The 25,983-nt window shown below is 44.6% G+C and overlaps 1 protein-coding gene and 1 non-coding gene across 2 annotated transcripts; one reads left to right on the forward strand and one right to left on the reverse strand.

Annotated features, from left to right (window-relative positions):
* The first annotated feature begins 905 nt into the window (after positions 1-905).
* Rab11b (RAB11B, member RAS oncogene family) lies at positions 906-3,861 on the forward strand. The gene is made up of 4 exons (XM_036171405.1): positions 906-1,183; positions 1,898-2,091; positions 2,375-2,455; positions 3,120-3,861. Exons 1-4 carry the CDS (start codon positions 921-923, stop codon positions 3,263-3,265), a joined length of 684 nt encoding a protein of 227 aa, XP_036027298.1. The 5' UTR covers positions 906-920; the 3' UTR covers positions 3,266-3,861.
* A 19,520-nt stretch (positions 3,862-23,381) lies between these two features.
* On the reverse strand, positions 23,382-23,490 carry LOC118572075. The gene has a single exon (XR_004943449.1). It is a non-coding gene; the product is annotated as a U6 spliceosomal RNA (small nuclear RNA).
* Between the last annotated feature and the right edge of the window lie 2,493 nt (positions 23,491-25,983).

Raw genomic sequence — 25,983 nt, forward strand, 5'->3', positions numbered from 1 at the left:
CCCAGTTTATGCAGTGCTGGAGATTGAACCCAGGCCTTGACTCATGGTAGGCAGATGCTCTACCATCTAAGCTGCAGTCCTAGTTTGCATCGTAATGATTGGCTCCAGCTTCAAGGAGGCATTGCACAGGGCTACATTGAGACCTTTTCTCCCTGTCACTGTTACAGCGCCAGCTTCTAGGCTGCAGGAAGTCATACACACTGACATCTGAACCTTATAAAGATGTGACAGTGATGGGACCCTCTAGGAGCATTGAATAGAGTAATCCTCACCCCAGGCAGGAATGGTGACCAGCTCTGTCTAGGCTGCAGCCAGAACACATGTTCTTGCTGCTCATAGAACTGCCAGTTCTACAGATGAATGAGGGTTTGGTTGTCTGAAGCAGCTAGAGAAGGAGAAGCATGGACAGGGGGAAGAGTATTGTTTCCTGTCAATTAAAACACCAGACACAGCTGTCATAGTTATTTACCCTGCTGAATGTTGACCCATCCTGTGCCCTGAACAACGCCAGAGTAATGATGACAAATGCTCACCAGTGTCCCTTCCTATGTACTGCATGCTGGCCAGGTCCTGACTGAGTTCTCTCATTCCACCTTCCAAATAGGCTTACTGCCTTCCTGTTCGCACATGTAGAACAGATGGGCCAGGGAGGTTAAGTGACTGTCTCAAGGTCACTCAGCTGCAGAGCTTTTTATGACCCTTCTTGACTACTCAGCCATCAGGCTCTGGGGTTAGCGAGTCTCAAGCCATCCTGTCTGCAGTGTGGCCTGGGATGTCACCATGTCCTAGCTGGGACAGCCTTCCTCTAAGGACAAGAGACAAGCCAAGGTATCTGTGTTGACTTTCTGAAGCTTCCATTTTCTTTGTGTTACCAGGGTATCTGTGGGTGGCAGTAACCAGAGAGCCATCATGCCGGTTTGATGGGTGGATGTGGGAAACAGTGGGTGCTGCTTGATTCTCACTTCTCCTTCTCTCCTTGCCCCCAAGTGGTGCTTATCGGGGACTCAGGTGTGGGCAAGAGTAACCTGCTGTCACGCTTCACCAGAAACGAGTTCAACCTAGAGAGCAAGAGCACCATTGGTGTGGAGTTCGCCACTCGCAGCATTCAGGTGGATGGAAAGACTATCAAGGCTCAGATCTGGGATACTGCCGGCCAGGAGCGCTACCGTGCCATTACCTCTGCGTGAGTTTAGCTAGAGTTAAGACCTGGAGATAGCAGGTGTGTGTGGGCATGTGACACAGGAGCTTGTAAGGGTATGTAAAGGTTGGACTGGAGTGTGAAGACCTAAGATCAAGGAGTGGAAAGGTATCCTGAGAGCTGTGGAACCCACGGGCAGACCAGCACCCAGCCTTGGGCATAACCTGGCACTGAAGTTATTACTGGGTGGACAGTGAGGGTCTGGCTAAGGCCCTCCTTTCTGACCCAACCCCACTCAGGCAACCTACTTGCTTTCCTGTCCTGGCATCATCTTCCAGTTTTAGCATACATTTTGTGTCACTGTAGCCTCCCAGTTACTGAGACCCACCCAGCCTGCCTCTTTACGGACCATTGAGACCCCTGACTGCCCCCTGGCCTCATTTGCTACACGTTGCATTCACTCCATCACTGGTCCTTCATCCCCAGAGGATAGAAGTGGTCCCATATGTGGTCCAGGCCTTGCTTCACAGTGGGCCTTGGCACTTCTACCTGATAGTAGCTTTCTCCCTGCACAGCTGCTGTATCTTCTCCTGATGCTGGCCTTGGGTATCTTCTAGCTCTGAGCCCCAAATTCCCTCCTCAGTCTCTCCCATTTGTGAAGGGCTGCCCCTGTCTGGGCCCTGTGCTTCGAGCAAAAAGCCACCATCCCCTGGGGTTCCCATGAGGCTGCTGAAGTTTATGCCTGCACCTACTCTGCAGGTACTACCGTGGTGCAGTGGGTGCACTGCTGGTGTATGACATTGCCAAGCACTTGACATATGAGAATGTGGAGCGTTGGCTGAAGGAGCTGCGGGATCATGCAGACAGCAACATCATCATCATGCTGGTGGGCAACAAAAGTGACCTGCGCCACCTGCGGGCTGTGCCCACTGATGAGGCCCGTGCCTTTGCAGGTGAGCTTGTGGCAGACATACCAGCAAATGATGGGACTGTCCTCTGAGAACCAAAATGACAGATTCAGAAAATTGTCTAGAAGTCAGGCACATACTTCCTCCAATATCACGGTTCATGTCATAGTGCCTGTGTTCAGCCTTTTTGTCCCTAAGCAGTTAAGTTAATCTCTTGATCCCAACCCTTAGTAACAACTCTTCTGATACTGGGTTAGGCAGGTGGGCAGGCATAGTCCTAGAGAGGGGTGTGGGAGCCAAACCCAAGAGAGAATTTTTTCTTTTCCAGAAAAGAACAACTTGTCCTTCATTGAGACCTCAGCCTTGGATTCCACTAATGTAGAAGAAGCATTTAAGAACATCCTCACAGGTAGGCCCAGTGTCTAGGTGGGTATAAGGACAGTGCCCAGTGTGCAGGTGCACTGCAAACCCAGTCCAGGCCTTCCATGCCCCATAAAGTCAGAACATTTCTAGCCCTTGCTGATGCATGGACACAGAGGTCTTCACCCAAGTCCCTGTGATGGGCCCTTCTGGGGCTGCAGTGGAGGGAAGGAAAAAGCAGTCTAGGCTAGCTAGAACCAGTTCTGTGCCCTGCCCCTGCCCACTTTGCTGTGCTTGGGAACCTCTAGGTGCCCATCCCCCAATGCTGTTTTACCTTGATGTGGTGGGGGTCCTTCACAGCGTGATGGGAACTGTCTTTGTTTCCTGTTGCTCTATAAAAAAGCAACTTGAGGGTTTATTTTGGCCGATACCTCAAGGTACTTGAAACAGCTGGTTGGGTCATCACAGGAGACTGGGGGTGTACACAAACTGATGCTCAGCTCCCTTTCTCCAGCATCCCCTGCAGAGAATGGTCCTGCCCGTGTCAGTTAAGTCATCAAGATCCTCCCCTACAGGCATGCACAGAGAGCCTTCACCCCAGTGATTCTAGGTCTTCAAGTTGAAGATTAGGAAACAGCTGGCCTCTGTCCTTCCGAGAGGTAAATTGCCTTGGGCAGGCATACAACTTGCTCACTACATCCTTCCTGTTGCAGAAATCTACCGCATTGTGTCACAGAAGCAAATTGCTGACCGTGCGGCCCACGATGAGTCCCCTGGCAACAATGTGGTGGACATCAGTGTGCCACCTACCACCGATGGACAGAAACCCAATAAGCTGCAGTGCTGCCAGAACCTGTGACCTGCGCCTCCACCCAGCGTGCGTGCACGTCCTCGGTCCTTGGCCAGCCCTTCCAGTGTCCTCCCGGCCCCTCCCTTGTCCCTTTAGGACAGGCTGCTCCCACCATCCAAGTGAGCTCCTCCTACCAGCCCACTGGCCCAAGAGGAGCAGGAGTCAAGTGGCCTCTCCTGTCCTGCCTGCTCGAGAGAAGCTAGAAGCCCCTTGCTTATGTACCTGCTCTTGGGTATCATGGGCATCTTGACAGGGTGGGGAGGTTGGTAGGATGGACAGGGCCAGCCAGAGGTGAGGAAGATGAGTGGAAGGACCCAGCTTCTCCTGTTTTTCGTGGTGGACTCCAGGGAGCAATCACCTTCTTCCCTCTCTGGCCATTTGACCCAGCTGGCCCTGCATCCCCACACCAAACCCTCTGAGCTGATACCCGAAGAGCCAGGCATTAGGGGCTGGGCAGGTGGACACTCCTGCCTACACCACCATAGCCAGCGCCAGCATGGCTGCCAGCATTCCCAGGCCTGTGCACTCCTGCTCTTGCCTGTAGATTTATGCTGGGAGAACACACACACACACACACACACACTCTCTCACACACACACACTCTCTCACACACACACACACACACACTCTCTCACACACACACACACACACCTTGCTCTTCTCCTTCCTCTGCACGCAGTGTTGTCCCCTGCCCGTCCCTTCTTTGTCTCGTCTCCCTGTCTGGTCAGGAACCTGTCTGCAAGTGAAGCAATATCTCCATGTTTTGTATATAAAACTGCTCTTGTAGCCTTTGGTTTTTTGTTATTGTAGAGAAACACAGATTCTTTATACACTTTGTAAAATTTACGCCAAACCCCAGCTCTCGAACTCTTATTCTTCCTGTAGCCCCTGCATTGTTGCCCGTTACTAAAATGTATAAGCCAACTTCTATACAGAAACTTGCCACTCAGCCTCTGTTTTCTTTATCTCTACAAGGTGCACCTGATTCGGGGGGCCTTATTGGTCCCTGGTGGTAGGTTAGTCTAGTACTGCTAAGGCAGTGGGTAGGCGTGCTGCACTTGCATACTAGGCTGTAAGATGAGGATCCTGGGCCCCAAGGAGGGAAGGGTGAGTCCTGTGCAAATGGCTCCTGTGGTAGGGAGGGGAAAAAAAAACCACTGGTGACCTGCAGCCTTAGCTTAGAACAGTTTAGGGAGAAGTACCTGCCTCCCCCAAATAGCTTATGTCTAGGATTGCCAGATCAGAGGGCGCCCCCTAGTGTGAATGGGAGGCATGAGCATGCCCACAGCTTGCCATTTCTACCTGCTCCAACAATGGCCTTATCTGGGTTCCTGATAAAGAAGGCTTGCCTAGTAATTGTGTGTGATATCAGCCCCGCCTCCTTGGCTCTCTTTACTCAAAATTGACACTTTATGGGGCTAATGGAGGACACCAGTGACTTGCAAGGTGAGTGGCTCTTCATTTTCACTGCCTCTTCCCAGGACCCATCTCCCCTGTCCCTTTGCCCCAAGCCTACATAGTAACAAGATGTGTCCTTTTCCACCTCTAGAGGAAACCTTAAAATCCAAGTACAGCAAACTGTTCTAGAAGCCCTAGTCTCTGCTGGATGAAGAGAACCTGGGGACACCTTCTCTCCTGATTCAAAAATGAATGTAGCCCCCTTGACAGGCAAGGTAGGCAATCCCAGACACATCTCTCTGATCCAAGCTGGTCACAGTGGCTCATACCTGTAAATCTCACACTTGGGAGGTAGTGACAGTAGATCCTGTTCAAGGCCAGCCTCGGAGACCCTGTCCAAGAAAAGAAAGGAAAAATCAAAGACCTCAAGGAAATTGAGGTAGATCCCCAGGGCACATCAGAAGTCAGGCTAGGCCAAAGCTGCTGATGTGAGGTGGAGAGTCTAGCAGACACAAGCAGGAGATGGCACAATCTAAGGCCCTGCTCACCATGACTGGCAATGGGGCTGAATTACCCTATGTTTGGCCAAGGCAGGACATGTTAGGTATGATGGATGGGGCCCAAGGTAAAGCAATAGCCACTGAAGGAGTTCAAGCAGTTAAAAAAGGTCATGAGCTGGAGACATTGCTCTGATAAAGGTGCTTGCCACCATTTATCCTGATGACTAAGTTTGATCCCTGGAACCCACTCAGTGAAAGAACCAACTTCTACAAGTCCTCTGATCTCCATGTGACACCTAACTGAATTTTTTTTTTTTTAAAGATTTATTTATTATGTATACAGTTCTGCCTGCATATGTCCCTGCAGGCCAGAAGAGGGCACCAGATCTCATTACAAGTGGTTGTGAGCCACCATGTGGTTGCTGGGAATTGAACTCAGGACCTCTGGAAGAACAGTCAATGCTCTTAACCTCTGAGCCATCTCTCCAGCCCTTTTTTGTTTGTTTTGTTTTTGTTTTTTGTTTTTGGCTTTTTGAGACAGGGTTTCTCTGTGTAGTTTTGTGCCTTTCCTGGAACTCACTTTGTAGACCAGGCTGGCCTTGAACTCACAGAGATCCGCCTGGCTCTGCCTCCCGAGTGCTGGGATTAAAGGCATGTGCCACCACCGCCCGGCTATAACTGAATATTTTTACAAAAAAAAAAAAAAAAAAAATCAAAATTAGTCATTGGGCTGGGTAGATGGCTCTAGGTAAAAGTGCTACTTAAGTATAGATCCCAACACTCAGTAGATCCCAGAACCCACTTAAAACTGGAGTCACTAATGTAAACATCTGTAATCCCAGCAACCCTTCAGAGAAATGAGAGGCAGAGACAGGATATTCAGAAGCTCATAGGCCAGCTTCTGCAGGGCCAAAAGGAAGACATCCTATCTCAAACCGTGTGGAAGGTGAGGACTGCCTCCAAAAGTTGCCCTTTGACCTTAACCCTTAGGAGGATTTCTATATTTGCACACAAATGTGTACATGTGCACCATGTGCAATGTACACACACAAAAGTGCATACATGGAATGTGCACATACAAATGTACCCACATGCAGTGAACATATATAAACAAACACATAAATGTATGAACATGCACCCACATGTAGTGTACACACATGCATACAACACCATATATATTGGTTGCAAGAAGTGGAGAAATCAAGCTAGAACTGGTCTGGAAGCTTTCTGCCTATCTTTCATTGTGCCAGGCTGCTAGAGGAGAACTGTCATCAATAGCCCTGCCTATGGACCCTTCATGCTATAGCACTAACATGTTAGGCAAGATATGCCTGCTGGTGTAATAGTGTAGCGTGGCTGTTATGTATAGCAATCACTCTCTGATTAAATCTAAAGCCCATTCCACAGAATGGAATCCACATTTGGTACTGTAAGCCTGGTTAAAAGCCTGCAACTGGGAATATAGGCTCTCATAGGATGTACATGCCTGCATTCTTACACACATGCATTCTGTCTCTCTCTCTCTCTCTCTCTCTCACACACACACACACACACACACACACACACACACAAATAAAATTAGAGCACATATACATTTGTTGTTCAGTCAAGCTTCAGCTGCTGTATCCTATAGGGATTAGACTAGAATTGGAGATAGTACATTCAGGGTTAAGACTTAGCCAAACATAAGGTTCAATGTGTTATAGAACTGGTAAGTATGTAACTTAGCCCACTATGTCATACTGCAGCAAGAGACTGGAGAGAGTAGTACCAACATAAACACATGAAAGACAAAAAATGCTGGAAACCCTTGCCCACATGCAACAGACAGAACAAGCTCAAGAAAGCCCACAAACTTTGGAGGCAGAGGTAAGAGGATCTCTGAATATGAGGCCATCCTGGTCTACATAGCAAGTTCCAGGACAGCTAGGACTACATAAAGAAAAAAAGAAAAGAAAAGAAAAAGAAAAACTCAAGATAGAAAAATGTGGGAAAGCAGGTGCAATGCAAATCATCTGTAAAGAAAATAATGAACTTTGTGGCACAGCGCTTCTGAGCACATATTTTCCCTCAGCTTACTAGCCTGCTCCTATTCTCAGGAGTGCTTTTCTTTTTGCCTGCATGTATGTCTGGGTACCACATGCATACAGGCCACACAGAAGCCAGAAGAGGGTGTCAGATTACTCTAGAACTGGAATTACAGATGGTTTTAAGCTGCCATGTGGTGCTGGAAATTGAATCTGAGGCCTCTGGTAGCCAATGTTCTTAACCACTGAGCCATCTCCAGAGGCCTTGTGCTTGTTAGGCAAGCGCTCTACCACTGAGCTAAATCCCCAACCCGATACTTATATTCTTAAAGGAACTCTATAGATCTATTTTACAAACTTGTATAGGGCTACCATTAGCAAATATTTAACTTAGCAAACACCTAAAGATTTCTTAACACAGATCTAACAGAATTTCTACAAACACATCTTATTTTCATCTTTTTCTACTTCTTACTCTTAATTATCATCACTATCTCTATTAGAAAGATTCTCTTAACTAGACAGGAAATACATACATCATTTCTAAAGTTTAGAGTTTATAGTCAGCTTTACTATACAACACTGGGATTTAGTGAGTGTTGTCCTTATAGAATTGTGATACTAGTTGCTAGGGAACTGTAACATTCTGAGGACAAAGCCACACCCCAAAGTTGGGAGTTCTCTCAGCCCTTCCAGAACCAGCAGAGATGCACTGTCAGCGGTAAATAGTTTTTAACTAGAGGCTGTCCCTTCACCCAAATTCATAATATCTCCCCTAAGTGCTTCAATTCAGACAAATGTTTCTATTACAGCAGTACTTTTGGTTTGTTCTACCAAAAAACTTCACGCTGAGGGTGAAATTACCGTATTTAGCTGCTATAAAGCTCTTCGCAAAATACTGCACAGCTATTAGGTGATATAAAGTATTTTTCTAAAGGAGCTAGTAAAGCCAAAAGCAGCATTTCCTCACTGTTTGCATTAACCAGTGACAAAACCTCAGAAACACTAATCAAACCACTTTCATTCTGGTTCCTTTATAGGAACATCATTGGAGCTAACCTTTAGTTCCACACTCCTTACCATATGCTCCAGTAACCACCGAGCTTCATTCTCCTCTTGTGAAAAAACACAAACATGTCCTCAACCCCATATTAAAACAGGATCAAGACCCTTCCATAATCCTGAGCAGGGGGATCTTTCCATTTCACTTGAGCAAAAGTCACTTGGATGCCACTGTGCCAAAATCTATCTGCGGCAGACTGCTCATGGACATCCATATTCAAAAAGTTCAGAACAAAAAGAGCATGATTTAATGCATTATGTGGCGATTGAGGGTAAATTTCTTTCTTTTCTATTTTTATTTTTTGAAGTTGTATTTTAAGACTGCTATGAGCCCTTTCCACAATACCTTGTCCCTGAGGACTATAAGGAATACCTGTTTTATGTATGATTTCCCATTGGGTACAAAACTGTTGAAATGCCTTACTACTATATCCAGAACCATTATCAGTTTTAATAATTTTTGGTTTACCCATATACGAAAAACACGTCAAGCACTGCATAATTACATGTTTTGTGGCTTCCCCAGGTTTTGCACTAGCCATTAAAAATCCTGAATAAGGGGTTGGGGATTTAGCTCAGTGGTAGAGCACTTGCCTAGCAAGTGCAAGGCCCTGGGTTCGGTCCTCAGCTCTGAAAAAAGAAAAAGAAAAAAAATATTTTAAAAAATCCTGAATAAGTGTCAATGGTCACATGTACATATTTTAATTTACCAAATTCTGCAATATGAGTAACATCCATTTGCCATAAATGGTTAGGAAGAAGACCTCAAGAGTTTACCCCTAAGTGAGGGACAGGAAAATATTTTGGACATACCTCACATCGTTTAACTAATTGATGAGCTGCCTCTCTGATAAGATTGAATTGCTTTCTTAAGCTTTTGCTATTTTGATGATGAAGAGCATGTGACTGTAGAGCCATTCCCACTTGGGATAATGCTACTATCTTTGTTAACTTATCAGCCATTGCATTACCCTCAGCTAAAGGACCAGGAAGATTGAAGTGAGCTCTAATATGGCCCACAGAGCATGGCAGCTTTCTTGTGTGAATAGCGTCTTGAATTTGTTGAAACATTTTGACTTGATTGTTGTTAGTTCCAATATTTCCAAAACTTACTATACAAAGGAGTCAAGAACATAGATGTTCTTTCATGAAACATATCCTTCATTAGCTTACTTTGAGAAAAAGCACTTTCGGGATTTAGTATTTTCATTTCATTAGCTTTAACTCCTGATGTTATTATTAGTAGCTGTGATATTTAGCATTGATTTCTTATAAGGAACTTTCAGGTGAAGCAACTCTTTTATAAGACAGCTAGATTTTCTGAAGTTTGTTTCCCATCTATAAAGCAGTTATTTCTTTTTGAATGCCTGTTTCCTTGACTCCTTATTAGATTAGTAAAGGAATTACTCATTGCAGGCAGTTCGTTCAAAAGGCAAGGAACTTTTTAATCTTAACATAAGTTTCTTTATATCTAAGAACATTCAGTGTATAAACTGCTTTCCCTTGTTTTAAGGATTTTAAAGTTGCTTGTTTGCTCTTATAGGTAGCTTTTTGTCTGATCTGAGTTCAAGAGGTAAGATTAAGCTTTCTAGTATTGCTTTGAGAAGAAACTTCATTTTGAGTTGAAAAGTCTTTGGGAAGTATCGTCATCTTTAGCTGAAATACTACATTTCCCAGAATTCATTTCTCTTCAACAGCTCACTGTTAAGAGCTACTTTATGGACTCCATTTCCCATACTTCATTTTGGGTCTGTGAGTCAACTTCCAGTTCTCTTTTACCAGACTTGACTACAAATTCTTGCCAGGGAGGTTTGAACCAAGTTTTTTGTTGTTGAAAATGGGAGATTTGAACAAGCATTTTACATTTTCGGCTATGGCACATTGGGAGATTTCTATTCTCTCCTCAGCTGGCTTCAACAGGTGTTTCTCCTTTATCAGACACTGGCCCCAGATCAGAACTGCACCTGCCTCGTTAGCGGGCCTTGAGGCTGGCATTCCTGATAGCAACTTTCCTCAAGGATTGTGTTTGCCTTAGCCAGTCAGTAAAAAACGAACATTTACAATAGAGCTTTCTCATAGCTCCTTCAGAGATTTATTTTTCTCCCACTGATAGATCTTTACCATATTTCACTTTTTCCTCCCCACCAGATGCAGAGCTTTAGATATCTCAGGCTGCTCTGTTCCTCTGCTAGCTGCCTTTGGAGGTAGGAGCTTTCTTCCCCCGAATCTGCCTCAAACTCTTAGCAACCTTCACAGGTCATGCATTTTCTGGGGAAGAATCTGTCCCTTCTCCATTTCTTCAGAGTCTTTCTCCCAGACAGTTCCCAGTTTGGTCTCAATTTATCCCCTCTACTCCAGAAACATTTCCCAATGCCACAGTGACAGCTTTTTTGCTTCTGAAGGTAGGGGCTTTAGTCTGTTTCTGTTTTCGGCGTCTGTGGAGTTTGCGTACAAGGGAGGTTTTTTGCCATTTCTAAATTCCCATTAGGACAGGTGTTTTGCCTCATCAGGCCTTCACCTGGCCCAGTCCCCTAGTGGGTTGTGTTTGTCTGAGTGCTCAAAGACAGAGCTTATGCCAGAGGCAGTCATCCCTTAGGGCTACACTCCCTCATCTCACTGGGAGTCAGTTGAAACAAAGCTTTTCTCAAAGAGATGCCTTCTCTGACAGAAAGGAACTCTTTTCTCCTGGATAGTTCTGTTCTGCCCTGGCCGGGCTCTTTCCCCAGACAACGATCTGACTCAGCAAGACAACTGCTTCAGACACAGTTCAGCTTCACTGCTTTCCCAGGAAGGTCCTTTCTCTGATAGGAAAGCTTTTCTGATTTCTTTTTGCAGCTGTGGACCTATCAACCTGGGACTTGTAGGAAAGCGGACAACTGTGCCGTTCCCAACGGCTTTAGCTTTGTTTGTTCATTAGCAATCTTCCCCTGGGTCCTGTACCTTCCTGCCTCAGCTGTGCGCTCCAGGAAGTTTGCAACTGCAGGAACCCTAGTATTCCTGAAATGCACTACAACTCAGAGACATTGGCCAGTCACCTCTGGGTTTTTGCTCAGAAGGGAGGATACAATGCTAACAGAATTTGTATCACTTCAGGGGATCTTTGCATTAAGGCGATTAGAGCACCTTTTCATTCTGAAATGCTCACTCAAAATCAAAACACTTGATGCCTTAGCTCAGCTGTAACTGAAGTCTTGGGGGTTTTTTTTTTGCTTTTTTCAGGTAAGGTTGTCTGCCCTTTGGGCTCTGTAGCTCTTCACCCACACTCTCCCAGCATTTCCCTCAGGGGACTTTGACCCACTGCCTTTTACTAGCTTGAAGAGACAGAGCTTAGAAGAGGTTTTTAGGAACTTGTGCCTGCTTCTTGCATTGCGGGAGGCTTTTTTGTTTTGTTTTTGTTTTGTTTTTGTTTTTTTGTTTTTATTTTTCGAGACAGGATTTCTCTGTGTAGCTTTGGAGGCTGTCTTAGATCCTCGCTCTGTAGACTAGGCTGGCCTCGAACTCACAGAGATCCGCCTGGCTCGGCCTCCCGAGTGCTGGGATTAAAGGCATGCCCCACCACCGCCCAGCTGCAGGAGGATTTTTAAAGCTTGAAAGAGAACTTTTGCTGTCTTAAGTTTGTTGTTTTCCCTTAGAACTAATCACAGGTGATTCTAATTTTTGTCCTTCTGAGAAAGTTCTGCAAGGCTTTAGTTTTTAAGTTTAAGAGCTTTTGAGAAAGATTAAGGCTTTTTAGAGAGATTTTTCCCCAAAATTTTTCAAGAAAAGCTTTTCAGTTTAAGAGAAAGATTTTTTTTCCCCAGAAAAGAAAGACCAACTTTTCCCAAAACTTCAGAACTTTTAATTTTTTGGCTTTTTATACCCATTTTTTCCTCAGGGAGAAATCACTTTCTCCTGCCGCTGTCCCCAGGTCAAAAGCTTCCATAGGAAACTTTTTCTTCCCCATAAGCTCAAAGAAGAGCTTTTTTACTACTCACAAAGCTCAAAGAAAGATTTTTTCCTCCCAGTTTGCGTTCATAGCCCCCAAAGTTAGAAAATTAAGTTTTTCTGTCTACTTGCTTTACTTTTTTTCTACACGATCTTACATTTTTAAGTTCTTCCTACACTATATTACTACACTATGCCTTATATTTTTCACAGATAGAAACTGAGAAAGGGATAGAAGATAGAAAATTTTGACAGAAGAGAATTTTGCACTGCAGCATCAGACATCCTTCCAGTCCATTTTCCTTTTCTCTCGAGGCTAAAACCCCTGCCCCTCATATATAGATTATATATTACATAACACTGGCATGCCACTTTCCACTGGCAGGGCTGACTCACACTTTCGCCAAAAACTCTAATAAAACTATTATTTTCCTTTTTCTTTAGTCCCTGTTCATTTGTCTTTAGTCCCTCCCTGTTCATGGCACCATTCTGTGGGGCATTTACCCACCAATCCCACAGCTCCCCAGAGTTTTCTTGAGTGTGAGCAGCAGGAAATACTAGATAGAAGTATTTATATTGCGGAGATAAACAGATAGAAAATAAAGGACACCCTTTAGAGGGCCTGGAACCTTTTCCAACAGCCTGTCTCTGCCCCAGGGTATTTATAGAGACGTCATAGGGTGGAGTAAAAGACCTTCTCCCCCAGCACAGCCAAGTGCAAACCATTTCAGACACCTGCACTCAGGCCTGTGGCCCTAATCTATCCGGATCTGCTGGGTAAAGCCACGAGGAACCTGAAAACGGGCTCCCACACTTGACTTTTTTGAGGCAGGATCTCTCCCTGAATCTGGAACTTGCATTTCTTTTTCTTACTAGACTGGCAGTTAGCAAGCTGAAGCAATCCCTCTCTCCCTACAACTTTCAGGGCTGGGATTATAGGTATGTGCAGGATGAGACCTGCTTTGTTACATGGGTGATGGGATCCAAATTCTGGTCTTCATGCTTACACAGCAAGTGCTCTTAACCACTAAGCCATCTTTAAAGCCCCATACTGTCTCTATTTCTCACCATATGTTCTAGGTGCAATTCTTTGTCCTGGACAGTAGACTCTGGAAACCTCAGTGTTTGTCCTCAAAACTCTGATCCACACCTGAAACAGTATGTTAGTGGTGTTGGGAAGTGTGGCCTTTGTGAGTTAACTAGATAGACGAGGTCATCAGAGTAGGGCTTGCAGGAAGGCATGGCAGCTTCATAAGATGAAGAAGAGAGACCCAACTTGGAACACTTATAGTGTCTCACACATTGCAGTTCCTTCTGCCACATCACAAAGATGTAGAAAGACCTCCACCAGATATTGCACCTTGCTCTTAGACCTCCTAGTCACCAGGACAGTGCACTAAATGAGCCTCCATCCTTTTTTATTTTATTTATTTATTTATTTATTTATTTGTATGTGGGGGCACTGGTGTGGAGGTCAGAGGACACTTCTCAGTAATTGCTTCTCTTCCTTCACCATATGGATTCCAGGGATTAAACTGAGGTTATGAGGGGTGGTGGCAGGCACCCTTCCCTGCTGAATCATCTAACTGACCCTACTCTTTCCAATATCCTGCTTCCAAGTTCTTTGTACAACAAAATAAAATTATCTTAGATGGCCAATGTGGCCAGGAGTTTGATTGTATGTGAGTTGAGAGAAATAGAGGTTCCTGCAGTCAGAGAAGGAAGATTCTGGGATAAGTTCTGAGGCTTGGTTAGTATTAGAAGGTTGTCCTGGCTAGTTTGATGTCAACTTGACACAAGCTAGAATCATCTGAAAGGAGGGAACCTCAATTGAGAAAAATGCCTCCATGAGATCAGCTGTAAAGCATTTTCTTAATTAGTGATCAATTGGGGACGGCTCAGCCCATGTTGGGTGGTGTCATCCCTAGGCTGGTGGTGCTGGGTTCTATAAGAAAGCAGGCTGAGCAAACCATGAGAAGTGAGCCAGTAAGCAGTACCTCTCCATGGCCTCTGCATCAATTCCTGCCTTGCTTGACTTCCTATCCTGATGTCCTTCGGTGATGGACCATGATGTAGAATGTAAGCCAAATAAACCTTTTCCTCCCCACTTGCTTTTTGGTCATGGTGTTTCATGAAAGCAATAGCAACCCTAACTAAGACAAAGGGGTTTGTTGTTGTTTGGTTTTTTTTTTTTTTTTTTTTTTTAGATTTTTGGTTTTGGTTTTAGTTTTGGTTTTGACAGGGTCTTTCTGTATATCCCTGGCTGACCTGAAACTCACTCTGTAGACCAGGCTGGTCTCAAACTTGGAGATCCTCCTACTTCTGCCTCTCAAGTGCTGGGATTTGTCTGTCTGTCTGTCTGTCTGTCTCTCTCTCTCTCTCTCTTTTTATGAGACAGGGTCTTGATGTCTAGCCCAGACTGGCCTCACACTTGGAACAACTCTCCTGCCTTGCCTCTCAAGTATAGGATTAAAGGAAAGTGCCACCACATCTGAAGAAGTACTAATTCATTCACACTTTCATTTAGTCATTTAAACTATTTTATCACCATTACTGAAATTACTATTATTGTGCATGCATATGGTAATATTTGTGTGCACACACATGCCACAGTGCATATGTGGAGGTCAGATGACAACTTTGTGGAGTCAGTTCTCTTTTTTTCACCTTCACATGGTGTATTAGATACTTTTCTGTTGTGACAAAACACTATGACCAAGGCAACTATCAGAGAAAGGATTTATTTGGGTCCATTATGGCAGGGCAGTGTGGGAGCAAGAAGCAGGCATGGTGCAAAAGAAGCTGATGAAGACAGGCAAGTGGTGTGCAGCTTTCAATTCTCCAAGCCTGCCTCAGTGACGCTGTGCCATATAAACCTCTCCCAAATAATGTCACCAACTGGAAACCCAGTGTCCAAATATCAGAGCGTATGGGGGACATTTTTCATTTAAACCACTACACATGGCTTCCAGCGATGGAATTTGGGTAGTCAGATGTATTACTTTTCTTTTGCGGTGATAAAACACCATGGCCAAAACAACTTATAGAAGGAAGAGTTTCTTGTAGGTTTACAATTCCAGAAGGCTAGGAGTCCATCATGGCTAGGTGCATGGCAACAGGCAGGCAGGCATGACACTGGAGCAGCAGCTGAAAGCTCATGTCCTGATCCACAAATGGAGCAAAGAACAGACTGGAGTGTGGCTATAGGCTTTTGAGCCCCAAAGCCTGCCCCTCATGATATACCTCCTCAATAAGTACATCTAATCTTTCTCAAACAGTTCCACCAACTGAGGATCAAATATTCAAATATATATGCCTATGGGCAACACTGTCATTCAAACCACACCTCCCCACTCCTCTCTCTCTCTCTCTCTCTCTCTGTGTGTGTGTGTGTGTGTGTGTGTGTGTGTGTGTGTTCGTGTGTTACAAGGCAGGGTGCCTCAGGCCATTTGAGCTGAGGGTGCTGAGCTCACACTGACTGCCACTGAAATCCATGAGTTCTGGATAGCACCAAACTCAAGCCTGAGTCTCTGTGCTCTTAATAGATTACTATTCTGATTATTCTGATAAACCAGCGGGCATTTCAGGTCAAACTAGAAAAGGATCAATGTAGCCAGGAGAAATATGCAGAACCTACAGAAAAGAAGGAAGCTTTAAGGCAGGGATGGGCACTTTTAACCAGGAAGAAAAGCTGCATGTGAGCAGGAGGGAAAAGGCCTGGGGGAGGGGAGGAGGAGAGAAAAAACTTCATGTAAATATATATAGAGATAGATATAGATAGATATATCTATATATAAATATAGATATTATATGTATGTGTGTGTGTACACACACACACACACACACACACACACACACACACACACACACACATATATATATTGGGTTATTTTCGAGACAGGGTTTCTCTGTGTAGCTTTGGAGCCTGTCCTGGAACTTGCTTTGTAGACCAGGCTGGCCTTGAGTTCAGGAGGCCTCTGCCTCCTGAGTGCTGGGATTAAAGGCGTGCGCTGCCACTGCCACCACCTAGGTTCATGTAAATAATTTATTAAGGGGCTGGAGAGATGGCTCAGAGGTTAAGAGTACTGACTGGTCTTTCAGAGGTCCTGAGTTCCCAGCAACCACATGGTGACTCAAAACCATCTATAATGAGATCTGGTGCCCTCTTCTGGCGTGCAGGCAGAACACTGTATACATAATAATTAAATAAAAAATCTTTTAAAAAATTTATTAAATTAGTTTATCTTGAAATAGTAATAACAGCTAGCCACACACCTGTGAGTTGCTTGGTTCTTGAGACTGGATGCCTCAGCAATTGGAGTAATTCCACAATATCCATCATTCTCACACTGGAGAGGTAGACGACATGCCACCATAGGGGCCATACCAATCTGAGTGGTCTGCTATGCCACCTTAGTGCCGTGGTGATGTCTAAGACAGAGTTGCAGCTGAGGCCCATGTATGGGTCCATGCTTCTATGGCAGCCAGGGTCTGAGTTGATGTAGGTGGCTCCTGTTACCATGAAAGGCCATGTGGATGATTGAGGTCTAGGTCCCTACCTGGGGTCATGTTGCTATACAAGGGCCATGCTACTCCTGGGGCCATGCTGATCTGAGAGGCTTGTACCTGAGATAATGGTGACATCCAGGCCTGTCTGCTGCTGAGGACCATGTTTGAGTCTGATCCTATTGTAGCTGGGGGTCTGTGTTGAAGTCGGAGGCCTGTGCTGCCATCAAAGGCTACATGGAAGCCTGGAGTCTGGACTACAACCTGTGGCCTTGGTGTTCAAGGGCTGTGCTGCCACCAGAGCCATGCTGATCTGAGAGGCCTGTGTTGCCACCCAGAACGATGGTGCCATCTAGGCTGGATATGGGGCTGAGGGCTGTGTTTGATGCAGTTGGGATCTGGGTTGATGTCTGTGGCCTATGTTACCACAGAGGTATAGTTGTGTTTTGTTTTTGTTTTTGTTTTAACTCTTTGGGAGCCTGCCACCCAACTCCTAAATAAATACATGGCGACTTATTCTTACTTACAAATGCCTGGCCTTAACTTGGCTTGTTTCTAGCTAACTTTTTTTTGGACATAGAACCTTTTTATTTACATATATGCAGCTATATATGTATACCATATACATATTGGTAAGATGATTTTATACACAATGGGCAAATGTTGGCTGGGAATGTCGCTCAGTTGACAGAGCGTTCACCTTAAACACAGAAAGTCTTGGATTTGATCCCCAGAATCCTATGAAGCTGGATGTGGTGGTGTGCAATTGTATTTCTAGCACTTGGGAGATATAGGCAAGGAGGGTCAGAAGTTGTAGCCCAAGCCAAAGAATGCTTGGAGTATAATGTCTCAACAAACACTCTCAGACATGGAAACACCCTAAAGATACACTGCCCTTCCTAAAACACACACTCAAGGAAATACCTGAACCAAGGAGAAGGGCTCAGTGTACAAGGAACAGGGATGAGCTGAGCTTACATGGCTGCCAGTGTCCCCCTGTGTCAGTTCTCCCAGCACTGAGGACTGAACATGGACTTGAGCACCCTAGGCAAGCGCTTTATCACTGACCTATAATCCAAGTTCATCCTGAGGTTTAATTTCACTAAAATAAAGATAATCAGACAAGTGCTTGCCTTGAAAAATCTACTGTAAACTCTTTTTTTCCTTTCTTCTCATTTTTAACATTTCATGATTTCCCCCCAATTGTTTGTGCTTTCCCACAGGGAATTCCTTTAAGTTCAACTACTGATCCGTGAATATTTTCAGCGATATTAACCTAATAAGTGTGGCGGGCCACAAGAATATATTATAGAGATTCAGCTGTGTATTAAAGCGATACTTTGGCCAAGGGTCTGCCAAAAAGCAAGTCATTTGTTATGAATATTTGGGTTATCCAGCTCTTAATATTTCAGCTGTCTTCTGCTATGAAATTCTTGCGTGCCCAAATATTCCCAGACCAATTGGCAAACAGTTCAGCTCCCCAGATCTGCAAGTTCGTGCAACAATGAAAATTCTCTGTTTTCTCCTGGGCTGTCTGCCTCAGGAGGTTAGCAAGTATTAGAAATGGGCTAGTGCAACTGCTGGACCAACTTTCCAATTTTGTTTAATTAGTTTAAACCGAGATGTGAAAAGCCACATGTGGCAGATGGTTGCTGTACAGTCTAGTTCCAGATCCTTCTGTATTCCTGACTCAGATGGTATCTTCCAGCACATGTGTGGTCACCACTGTGTTCCTCAACAAGACCCTTCCTTATCCTAGTCCTACTAAGCTCTGAGGAGGAGAGAAAAGATGGCTGTCAGGCTAGACAGCACCTAATACTACAGGACACGGCCAGTAGGTGGCAGCTTTCCTTCAGCAAGCTTTCCTTGCTGGCCTCTTCAATCCCCAATCCCCTACACTGCCCTACCCAGACAGACACACAGACACAAAGGTGGGGTGGGGATAGTGGGGTGTATGCAGGAGAGTGGTACTCAGCACTAAGCAGCACACAGGACAACTCTTCAGTACATCTTTTTTCCGGTACTAGATTCAAGAAGAGATCCCTTCAGAATGGGACACCATTGTTCCTAACAGTGGTTGGGTTGCCTCAGCAAGAAAAGAAGTGACAGAGGGACAGTACAAATAGAGGCGTTCCTTCCTTACCAGGGTACCACTTGGACGATAAGATACATTTAAAAACAGCTTAAATCAACCAGCATCCTCACAGGACGTGCAGACGAAGACAGAAAGGCCATGTGGCTACAGCAGCGGAGACTGGAAAGATGCAGCTACAAGCTAGGGCAGGCTGAGGGCTGCCGGTAAACACTGGAAGCCAGGAAACGGCAAGGAGGGCGTCTTTCCTAGAGACTTCTGAGGAGGCATGGTGTGTGACCCCTTGACTTCCAGCCTGTAGAACTCTAAGAGAATCCATGTGTCCGAGCTGCCTGGTTTGTGGTGTCCTACTACTGTGGTAGCAGTCCTGGGGACTCAGTACAGGCTTGCTCCCTCAGCAGTCGAGTCTCTCTCGGCTCGAGAACGTTCAAAAGAATGAATCTTGCTGGCACTCGTCTCATGAGACTCAGCAATGATATAATGCCGAGGGGAGTAAGCACGGGACAAGCTTCCAACCAGCCTCAAGATCTTGGCGGTATGTTCACCGCTCTCTCATGTCCATCCTCCAGTTCCAGGGGACCTCACACCTTCTTCTGCCCTCCATTGGCACAAGGCAGGCACACAGTACACATACACACACACAAGCAAGCCACACATACTTATAAAATAAATTGGATCCGGCTACTATCAAGAGTCTGAGAGACTCTCGGGGAGTGATGTGATGGGACTGAAGCACAGCCCATAGTCTCTGGACCAGCAAGATTGTCACTGTTCCCACTGCGGCAGCCAAAATCAGAATGCTCACCATGCAAAGGGCCGGCACACACATAGTATTTCTGGTGTGAGCATCTAGCTAACTTTTCTAACTTAACTCAATTATCCTGTTTCTCTTCTACATTTTGCCTCTGGGCTTTTTACTTCTCTTTATTCTATATGTCTTTCTTTCCTTCTTATTCCATAGCTGTCTGTGTGGATGTATGATGGCCCCTGGCATCCTCCTCTCCTCCTTTTCTCACTTCTAGCTCTTCTCTTTCTCTTCTATTTATTCTCTCTGCCTGGCAGCCTCACCTATGCTCTCTCCTGCCTAACTTTTGGCTGTTCAGCTCACCCAACCGGGTGTTTTAGGCAGGCAAAATAACACAGCTTTACAGAGTTAAACAAATGCAACATAAAAGAATGTAACATGTTTGTGCACCATTAAACAAATATTCCATAGCATAAATGAATGTAACACAACTTAAACTAATATTCCACAACACAGAGGGCCAGAGGAACCATGCATGATGAAATCAGAGGCAGCCTTGCCCTTCAATGGCCCTAGGTAAGCTAGCCTTGTCCCTTGATGGACACTGCAGCAAAAGAGCTGGCTCTGACTGCTGTGAATATATATTCCTCCCATTGGTTAATAATAAAGCTTTGGCCTATGGCAAGGCAGGATAAAGTTAGATGAGGACTTGGATGAATAAGGGTAGAGTCGCAGAGATGCAAGCCAGCCACCTAAGAAGCAAGATGCCAAAGGACGGGTAAAGCCACAGCCATGTTGCAATACATAGATTAATAGAAATGGGTTAATTTAAATGTACAAGCTAGTTAGTAATAAGCCTGAGGTATTGGCCAAGCATTTGTAATTAAAATAAGCCTGTGTGGTGGTACTTTGGAAAGCAGCTGCTGGGTATTTGGGAACAGGCAGTCAGGACAGAAAATTCTGCCTCCATTTACACCTGACCATCACGGGAAAGCTGCCACTCCCCAAACCTGGCAATGAGGAGAAATGCCCCCCCCACACACCACATGTAGGGGAGAACTGGCCCTGATAGCATGGGCATAGGAGAGCTAACTCTGCCCCTCACCTGAGGGGAATGGTCCCAGTGGCCCAGACTGACCAGCTCTGCTACCACAGAGGCCCTCATCCAAGGCCTAAGGTTGGCCCACACTAACATCTACCCCATCTATGACCTGCTGGAGCATGTGAAGGGATTGGCCCTGTGGTGCTGCAAGCCGAAGGAAAATGTAATGTAATTCAACTACTATCACAAAGAAGTCAAGGACTTCTCCAAAGGTCAAGCCATGGCTTAAGAAGTCTTAGTGATATTTTTTAGTTTGTGTGTGTGTGTGTGTGTGTGTGTGTGTGTGTGTATTGGTGGTCCCTACAGTGATTTTCTTGTAATGCTATGGGTGCTTCCAAGAACTCCTAACAGTGTATTTAAAATACCTATCAGGCATCCAAGACCAAACGATCTCCTGAGCTAAGACAACACCCTTATGGAAAAAAACAACTGTTCCCTAGGTCAGGAAGATAGCTTTATTTCTTGTGCTATCTGAGACCCTCCTTTTCTATTACTAACATTATAGACTCCTAACTTCTTACCTAACCACTCCAAGGAATGTAGTTAAGCACACAAATTCCTTTTTTTCTGGTATACTAACTGATCATTAGCTCTCAGTTGACCTCCTTTTTTTACCACTCCCCTATTGGGTTGTAAAAGAAAGCCTGACAGTCACTGCCTGAGGAAAATTCTTGCCTGCCGTTATGACCCTGTAGCAATTCAAGCCTGGTAACCTGGCTGCTTTCCCTTCGGAGGAGTGCTGTTGCTTGGGTTTATAACTGATAACCTAGAGAATTTGAGAGATTAACTGAGGGGTATTAGGAGATTCAGAGGAGGAATTTGAGGAAGAGAACTTGAGGATGAGACAGAGAAGAGAAAAGAGAGTGGAGGAACTAGATGGGAAGAACTGGAGAGAAACGAACTAGGTGGGAAAGAACTAGATTGAAGGGCTAGAAGAGAGGACTAGAGGAACAGGATGGAAGATGAGGAAGAGCCCGATAGGGAGGAACAAGACGAGAAAGAAGGAGATCGGAGAGGAGCTAAGATGGAAAGGAACTAGATGGGTGAGAACCTAGATGGGGCAGAACTAATATGAAAGAATTAAGATATAACTTAGAGGGGACAGCAGGTAAATATAGAGAGAAATCAGGCAAGAAAGGAGCTAGGCAAGAAAGCAGAATAGAAGCAGTGTAAAGAAAAAACTGACTCAAGAATGAAGTGTATGGACTAAAGAGTTCTGTGTACATAGATTCATTTCTTATCATCAAAGATTAAATTATCAGCTGGTTGTAGATTCTTCCTGGACCCTGGGAAGGGACTATCAAGGGGCTGGATCCCCATAGTCCCCAATACTGTGGAATGATAACCACAGGATCTCTGTGACTTAGGGTGGCACTGGGATATCCAAGAGGAATTTTGATGAGGGTCCAGTAATGATGGTGTACCAGAATCCAGAGGCCTTGAACCAGACCAATGAGTGACTCATTGCAATGAATATTTTGCAAGAAAAGCTGATTGGACAAAAAGGTACACTGTGTGACACACCATGGCTCCCACTAAGATGAATGAAGAGGTGTTGGAGATGTGGGAAAGAGGAACAAAGAGGATTTTTGTTTGTTTGTGTTTTGATTTTAATTTTTTAAAATTTTCTTTTGGGGTTGATGCTGCAAGGGTGAAGGGCAGATATGGGTGACTAGGAAATGAGTGGAATTGGGATGCATGATGTGAAACTCCCAAAGAATCAATAAAGAAATTATGTTTAAAAAAAAAAAAAAAAAACAACCATCACATTATTATTTTGTGCCAGGCGGTGGTGGCGCCTGCCTTTAATCCCAGCACTCAGGAGGCAGAGGCAGGTAGATCTTTGTGAGTTTGAGGCCAGCTTGGTCTACGGCGCGAGATCCAGGAAAGGCACAAAGCTACACACCTTGTCTCGAGAAACCAAAAAAAAAACAAAAAAGAACATTATTATTTTGTGTGTATATGATGTATATGTGTAGATATGGGCATGGTGCACATGTGGAGGCCAAAGGACAACTTTTGAGAGTCATTTCTTCTATCTGTTGTGGGTTCTGGGGATGAACTCAGGTCATCAGGCTTATTCATCAAATGCTATACTCACTGACCCATCTTACCAGTCCTTTGTTTTTTAGGGAAAGTGGGAGGGGGGAGTCTCACACTGTAACTCAGACTGGTAGAAATAGAGGTCCTTTTCTCGTACCTTCATGAGTGCTTGGATTACATATGTGCTCCACTGGCTTGGTTTCACATTTTTGTCAGTTTCAAAAGAAACTGGACAATTGGCCATCTGTGGTGCCTATGAACATATCTAAGTCCAAGCTGGCCTCCAGGCTCTCTCAACATCACAGATACCTATTACAGTGTCCAGGCTGGCATTCTGGCTCTTCTCAGGTCCTCTCACCCTACCTCTTACCCTAAACTTCTTCAGTTCATGGGATTTCTTCCCACAGCTTCTCATTCCCTTATAGCCCTGCCATTTCAGCTATGCACTCCCTTGGACCACTTTTCTGTTGTCTTCCTCTCTTGGCTCCCCTCTTCTTGCCCCTCTCTCTTGGTCTCCTTTGCCCACCCTTTCTTCTCTTCCTCTCTCTCCCTACCCCACCCACCATGGCCAAGTCCAGTCTGCAAGCCATGTTCAATCTACTACTTTCCCTGTCCTGGACTTTTCCAGATGCCTCTAGCTGTACTGACCCTCATATCTATAATAAAATACTTTCCCTTAACTGTACTTTGGAGAGGCCATGTCCTCAGTTTATACAGTTTTTCTTTTTAAATATGGAACACTTAATGAATTTTCAGATCACCTTTGCTTGCAGGGGCCGTGCTAGTCTTCTCTGTATTGTTCTAATTTTAGTACATGTGCTGCGGAAGTGAGCACCAGATGTGTGTGTATGTAGTGTTCGTGCATTTTTGTCCTCACTTGAACACACCAGAGAACAATGTGGGGTATCCTGCTCTATCACTCTCCTTATCTTAGAGGCAAGGTCTCTTAATGAACCAGGAACAAGGCTGGCAGCCAGCAAGTATGAGAGATTCTTCTGTATCTGGCTCCTTACAGTGCTGAGGTTACAGAGAGACACTGTTATATGTGTTTACATGAATGCTAGTGATTTGAACTCAGGTTCGCATGCCTGTGCAACAAATGTTCTTATCCACTGAGCCATTTCCTAATCCTAGACTTCACATTTTTTAATTTATTTTTTTTATTGTATGTGTATGAATGTTTTCTCAGCATATATATCTGTGCATGCCTTGTGCCCACAGAGACCAGAATAGGATATCAGGTCCCCTGAGACTAGAATTATATTTAGACTGTTATGAGCTACTATGAAGATGATGGGAATCCAGCTTGAGTCCTCTGGAAGAGAAACCAGTGCTCTTAACTGCTAAGCCATCTCTCCAACCTGCCCCCCTCCCCATTTTGATTTCTAAATAGCATTTGCCAGATCCAGGTCAGAGGCAGGGCATACAAATCATCCTGAAATATCTTGCTGCACCAGTAAGTAGGCAAGATGGAATTGGAAAACCATCTTCTAGCAGCCATCATAGCAGGATTATGATTCACAATTCAGCCATGACAAGAGAGTACAAAAGATTTACAGAGAGGCACTGTGCCTCACTAAGCCAGGATTGCCTTGAACTCACAATCCTCCTCCCTCTATTTATGGAGTGCTTGGATGATAGGCAAGTACTGATATATCCAATTTTTGTGGTGCTAGGGATGGAAACAGGGCTATCACTTTTTCTTTTCTTTATATAGCCTTTATATATATAGTCTCCTATAGCCCAGGCTGGCCTTTATTGTGTAGCCAAGGATAACCTTGAAGTTTTGATTTCCTGTATCTACCCCCCCCCCCCAAATGCTAAGAATACCTGTGTGCACCAAGATGCCCAGTTTTATATAATGTAAAAGATAGCACCCAAGGTTTGGTGTATGCTAAGCAAGCACTTTATCAACTGAGCTACATCCTCATTCCCTAACCTTTTTTCTATTTGCAAAATTAGTAGGTTTATTTTGTTTGTATCTTGTTTTTTTCTTCTTCTTCTTCTTTTTAAAAATTTTATATTATTTTATTTTTGAGTCAGGGTTTCTCTACAAAGCCCTAGCTGACCTGGAGCTCCCTGTAGACCATACCATGCTGGCCTTGTATTTACAGAAAGCAATTTGCCTCTGCCTCCCCAGGGTGAGATTAAGAGCATGTACCACTACACCTGGCCCAATAATGAATATGTTTAATGAGCATGATGGAATGGTCCTTGAAGCTAACCTTAAAAAAAAAAAAAAAAAAAAAAGATAGCTGGGCAGTGGTGGCGCATGCCTTTAATCCTAGCACTTGGGAGGCAGAGCCAGGCGGATCTCTGTGAGTTTGAGGCCAGCCTAGTCTACAGAGCGAGATCTAGGACAGCCTCCAAAGCTACACAGTGAAACCCTGTCTCGAAAAACAAAACAAACAAACAAACAAACAAACAAAAAAAGATATAAAAAGCTGCCACTGTATAAATATATTAAAAGATATCCATTCATCAAAGGAACAGACCTAGGGACAAAACACTCTACCAGGCTGGAAACAAATGGGTGGAGATCTTATATCCAACCACAAACAAACAAATGAAAAATCCAAGCCTCTTTGTACTTTCAAAAAGGAGGTAGATGGGGTGCCTTAGAGGGTCAAAATGTCCATGCTCATACACACACACACACACACACACACACACACACACACACACTTGGTAAGTAAGTGTAATTTTATTTTAAAGAAAGGGATTGAATTTCTAAGGCCATAGTTCCCTCCAGCCCTGAATAAAGACATTGCCTCTATGGGGCTGGAGTTAAGAGCACTGTCTGCTCTTGTGGAGGACTCAGGTTAGATTCCCAGAACTCAAAGGGTAGCTCACAATCATTTGTTATTCCAGTTCCAGGGAATCTAAGCCCTTGTTCTGGATTCTACATGCACTGAACGCACATGGCGTAATGCATTCATACAAGCAAAACACTCATAAACATAACATAAAAATAATCTTAAAAAGTTAAAATTGTCTTCTGTCCCAGAAAAAGACCCCTGAACCCATGTCACAACTAAATTTGCATCTGTGTATGCATCCTTTTTCTCTCAGCCTTCTAGAACCATAAGGGACTATATTCATGGTGAAGAGAAATTAGAGCTCTCCTCAAATTTGGCCAAAGTGGAAAAGAAAAATATTTTAAAGACAGAGTCTGTAGCCTAGGCTGAACTTTAACTTGATATATAGGAGAGAATGACTTTGAATTCCTGAATCTCTGTTTCCAGTTTCTAAGTGATGGGATACAGACATTGGAAACCATGCCCTGTTGTGTGGTAGAACCAAGGGAGAGCCTGGGTAAATGCTAGGC

The sequence above is a fragment of the Onychomys torridus genome, chromosome 21 (genome assembly GCF_903995425.1).
Source record: "Onychomys torridus chromosome 21, mOncTor1.1, whole genome shotgun sequence".
NCBI lineage: Eukaryota > Metazoa > Chordata > Mammalia > Rodentia > Cricetidae > Onychomys > Onychomys torridus.

Coding starts and splice junctions, on each gene's coding strand:
- Rab11b (XM_036171405.1), top strand. CDS start 921: ATGGGTGGATGTGGGAAACAGTGGGTGCTGCTTGATTCTCACTTCTCC. Junction 1,184..1,897: donor TACCGTGCCATTACCTCTGC/GTGAGTTTAGCT, acceptor CCTACTCTGCAG/GTACTACCGTGGTGCAGTGG. Junction 2,456..3,119: donor ATTTAAGAACATCCTCACAG/GTAGGCCCAGTG, acceptor TTCCTGTTGCAG/AAATCTACCGCATTGTGTCA.